This window comes from Arachis duranensis, chromosome 7 (genome assembly GCF_000817695.3).
Source record: "Arachis duranensis cultivar V14167 chromosome 7, aradu.V14167.gnm2.J7QH, whole genome shotgun sequence".
Lineage (NCBI taxonomy): Eukaryota > Viridiplantae > Streptophyta > Magnoliopsida > Fabales > Fabaceae > Arachis > Arachis duranensis.
The window spans coordinates 3,004,252-3,009,473 of NC_029778.3; the positions used below are offsets into that span (position 1 = coordinate 3,004,252).

At 32.3% G+C, this 5,222-nt stretch overlaps 1 protein-coding gene across 1 annotated transcript; it reads right to left on the reverse strand.

The window, feature by feature from the left end:
- Positions 1-2,508: 2,508 nt before the first annotated feature.
- Positions 2,509-3,480, reverse strand: LOC107496389 (probable CCR4-associated factor 1 homolog 11). Its single transcript, XM_016117639.3, has one exon. It carries the CDS (start codon positions 3,478-3,480, stop codon positions 2,509-2,511), a length of 972 nt encoding a protein of 323 aa, XP_015973125.3.
- Positions 3,481-5,222: the final 1,742 nt, after the last annotated feature.

Genomic DNA, 5,222 nt, shown 5'->3' on the forward strand with positions numbered 1-5,222 from the left:
GTATGTATTGTTTAATTTATATATGTATTATTTAATTTATTTTATGTGTATTTTATATTTTAATATATATTTTATACAAATAATTAGTGATTAACCTTTTATTTACACATAATATAATCGTAAGATTTTAGATAAGGGAAATGTTAGGGGGACAATGACTTTGTTGAACAATATGAACAATCATCAATCAAATAAAAACACACTACACCTCTAAATTAACTTTCTAAATTTTAATATTAAAATAATTATCCGTATACTAATAAAATGAACATCCAATATATCTATTGTTTACATTGTTTAATACTTTCATTGTTTACCTGTACTTTTCCTTTAGATAAATATCTGATACAAATACAATAATCATTTTAGAATACTCATAATTTATAGTTACTAGTCGATCCCCGTGCATTTGCGCGGAATCATATAGTCTATTTCAATAAATAAGTTAAAAAAATCTTTTAATATTTACATCTAATAATGTCAGAGTGAAATGCATTGTAAATGCAACCTTGATAAAAAATTTTCCTTGCATAATATCGATCGATAATAATATAAACACAATTAGTATTAATATCACTTAATAGAAAACAAAATAATTACAAACATAAATTATGTTGCTTAAAGTAATTCTATTTTTTGTGTTCATTACATAATTGTTACATTATCATAAATATATAGATATTTTAAAAAATTTAATTTTGTTAGGCTTGTCAAAATAAAATGTCCTTGTACAGAATTTTCAACCAAATAGAAAAAGTCATCAATATCAATTATGATAGAATCAAGTAACTCACAAGTGAGTGTTAATTTTTCATCCTTAAATGTGAGAGAACATCAAAAACTGATTCTATGCATATAGCCATCACTTTTTCAAGTGTTATACATAACATTTAAGGCATTAACTTTAGATTGAAAATGAACAACTGAGATAAGAAAAATATAATGGTCTAAGTAACTAAGTTAAAGGACTCGGTCATTACAATTAACAAAATCAGTGACTCAAGTCTCAATTATCTTGAAAACGTAAAAGTGAAACATAGGTCAAGGACTTCCGTTTCAGACATGTTGAAAGATTGGAAAACTATGCTTTATAGATAATTCTTTCTTTTGCTTTGCTTTTGGAAGCAAAATATAGATATGCTGACGAGCCTGCTGACATCACACAGCATGAAGGACATTACCAGAAGCATTCATGAGAAGTTCCTCACACAGCATAATCAGCAATGAAGCCTGAAATATCATCTTCATCAAAATCTGCATTACATACAAAATGAATAACTCTAACTACTTATAAAAGGCCACCATTAATGTAGAGCAAAACACAACTCCCTAGATAAACAAAAGTATAGAGCCAGAACTCAACAGATTCAACATCAACTCATTCTTTCCGCTTGGAAACAGATTTTTAATGTCTTAATTTATTGAGCTTCTGAATCCAAATACTTGAAATGCCTATTAGAAATGGTGTGCCTTTCTAATGTTTGGAGTTGGTGCTCTAAAAACATGCTTCCTTTGGTCAATCCATCAATCTAGTTGCCTACATGGATTCATAATATTGCCATTACATGTAATGATTGTAAAGGCCAAAAGAGATAGAAAGTAAACAATAGAATTAGAAGAGCTGGGGTAGGAATGAATTTGTGTGAAATCACCCCTTCCCCAGTTATAGAATTATACTGGAAATGCAGGAAATTATAGAGCAGAAAAACCAAAGTTGTCATCTCTCGAAGAAATATGTTTCTTGATATATATTTTGGATAAAATTGGGAATGGTGGGTGACACTCTTGTAGACCCAAATATTAAGCTTCAACCAGATCAAAGAGATTTGGACAAAAGAAGATATCAAAAGATTTGTTTTATGCATTACATGTATTAGCAGAACATCTTTAAGACAGACAACAAGAGCAGAGAAAAGAACAGGTTGTTAATGAAGTGGAGTTTTCAGATTCTATAAAAAAAATCATGAGTGCTAAAGATTTCTTGTCCACGTGTTTGCTATCTAATATAGTTATGGCCCAACCAAATACATCAATTAGTGGCACAGATAGCACACTACTGCAAAGATTTGGCTTCCTTCCTCCTCCCAAAACCTACTTACCTAAGTCAACAAGAACTGCTCCAGAGATCTCACTTATATATATAGAATTAGCCATAAAACAAATATTCAACTGATTCTAAACTAGAACTTATATTTAGTATTTCCATTTCACAATGCATGGCACACAATCCCAAATCAAATGAAGGATCTCTTGTAAAAAGCATCAGCATAGTCGCTACATTAAAATAAAGCAAATCATGAATGTCCCGCATGGTACTGCTAAAAACCAGTGCTGTATATTCAAATATATGTTACTGATATCTGAAAAAAAGGCCACTTTGTAATTGAAGTGTTATAAAACAGTTGTCATATCCAAAAAATAACCAGTTGATACTACTTTGTAATTCACAGACAAAATGTTGTTACATGAAAAATCTAATGTATGATAATTTCTTTCAACTTAAGAGTATTAAGCTTTTGCAATTTCCAACCCAAAAAATACATTAACGTATTTCCTAAACCCATCATCATTAGCCAAAAAATAAGTTTCTCTAATCTTGTGAAAGGTGTGGCAGGTGAGCAAGCTATCAGACCCGGCCTGATGGCACTTCCCAGCAACTCGGTCTACGTGAAGTGTGTCAGCCACCTTCTCTAAACCGCCATAGAGGCCATTGCAGAACCTAATCACATGCTTCACATCATAAGCATTTCCCCCAAACAGCTCTTTTACAAGCACCAAGAACTCCTCCAAGCTTTTCGGAAGAACACCCCAAGTCAGAATCTTCACCAAATATCCAATATCATAAGCACCATGGAATGTGACCCATGTCAGTGCTTTGTTGAACAGCAGCCCAGATGCTGCTGCCAACTTCGCAAAATGCACCGAAGAAACTCCAGCCACTGCATTGCGTGCAAAGTCGATGCCCTGGCTGCGTAGGAGTGCCACAGAGTCCTTTGCGTAGATGTCACGCATGAGGTTGAAGTCTCGGAAATTGAACTGCCAAATGTAGTGAGTTCTGTTGTTGGTTCCCAGGTCAGGGAGGTTGCCGTGTTCATCGGAGAGAGTGAGTCCAAGCTGGATGATTTTAAGGACGTCAACGTTGGCCTTCATGACTTGGTAAGTTTCCTCTGGAACAAGACTCCGGTAGTTCTTGTTGAGGGGCAGGATGACTACGCCGGGGAATTCAGTGTCAATGGAGACAAATCGATATTTGTCAATCAGGCTGCCTATGATTTGGAACTCGGAATCAGCATTGGCAGCCCACACTTGCCTTATCACAACTGAACTATTGGGACTAGGCTCTAGAAGTGGCAGTCGCTCCACAAACCTTGGCTGAGCAGCATAATAAGAAGGCGGAAAACCAACAACCATGGGCAGTGGCATCAGAAAAACTCTCGGTGGTTGTTGAAGTCGTTCTCGTTTATCGTCGACCCTCGACATTGTTGTATATATGGTCGTCATGCTCTTCCTGAAAAGCAACTCTGTTAAATAACTATTAGAAACTGAAGAAAAAGATAGAACTAAGGAATGTAAATTGTGTGCTGTGTATAAGTGACTGGAATGAAGAAAAAGATAGAACTAAGCACAGTACTTTTTCTTTGGGCGGGTTCGTCTAAGGAATGCTTTGAGGCTTGGGTAGATAGGGGTATGAGTAAGAAAAGGAGTGTCTTGTGGTGATGTGGCTTGTATGGAAGGGTAGGAATGAGATGATTTTCAACAATGTTATGTTTGATGAAGAAAGAATGAAACTTTGATATAGCTGTTTCTGTTTGTGCTTCGAACTGGAACCGGGAGAGGAAGCAAAGAACTTTCATGCAGGTGTGTGGACGTTGTTGTTTAGGTGCTGCCTTCTACTCGTTGTTGAAAACTAAAATTTGATAATCAATTCAAAGACAACCAAATGTGAAGATAGATTGGAGGGTGCGTTTTGGTCTTTAGTCTTCAGTGTTTACCTTTGTCAAAGATACTTATGATTTATAGGGGAATATATACGCTTGTTATTTTTTACGTGGGAGAGAGAGAAGTGTATAACAAGAAGCTGTGAACATAAGTGTGTTTTACATTGGTATGGGATGTACAAATAGGATGCACCGATTTATTTGTTTTATTTTTTTTTTCAAATAAACAATCACAAATCGGACGGTCCGATTTGTGAATTCGAAAAAAAAATTTTAATGTTGAAATCGGACCGTCCGATTTTTATTTTAAAAATAAAAAAAATAAAAAATACAAAACGGACTCTCCGATTTGTAGTTTATTTTTTTCTCCAAACAAATCGGACCCTCCGATTTGTAATTTATTTTTCTCTTCAAACAAATCGGACCGTCCGATTTGAATAAAACACCATATAAAAAAAACACCCAATCTTTCAATAATAATGTATTACACATATATTTAAACAATATAAAAAAAATTAGTCGAATATATATACTTTTACTTTGAAAAAAATATATATAAAATAAATCTGCAACACATCACTTAATAATTAAGGCGGCCACTCACATATACACACGCTATAAACATCTTTTTTTACGGATGATGAGGTGGATAGACTAATTGACCGGCATATGTCCATTATTCATTAATTAATTAATATAGTAACTAAGTTATTTTAGAAAAATTAATTAATAAAAAATATACGATTTTAAGTGAACCAAAAAATGAACCGTAATTTAATAAATCGGTTAATTTTTGTGGGCTTCTTTTTTTTTTATTTACTTTTGAATTTTGGACTTTATAATATCCAAACAATAAATTTAAATTGAAAATGGACTAGACCAAGATGTTAGAGTTAGACTCTTATAATTTGAGTTCTTCTATTGCTTTAGTATTTTTAATTTATTTTTAAATGTAATTAAAAGTTTTAAAATAGTAAATTAACTAATTAAGTATCATATTAATAGAAAAAATGAAAGTAAAAAATAAATTAATTCAACAAAAAATATGCTAAATTTATTATGTTCTAGTCTATTATATCCATTTAACTTCTAATAAAATAAATAAAGTTATTGTTATTTGGGGAAAAAATTTAAATATAATGCAGTTTATTTTAAAAAATTAGAGAGATAAAAATCTTAATCAGAACCATGTCTAAATTAAAAGCATATAATTGTGGACGAAGTTAGATTCCATAGTGTTCATATTTATAAAATATTTTATTGTTTTTGTAATTAATTATTGTT

What these genes read in the sequence shown, in the direction of transcription:
- LOC107496389 (XM_016117639.3), bottom strand. Translation starts at nt 3,480, where the DNA reads ATGTCGAGGGTCGACGATAAACGAGAACGACTTCAACAACCACCGAGA.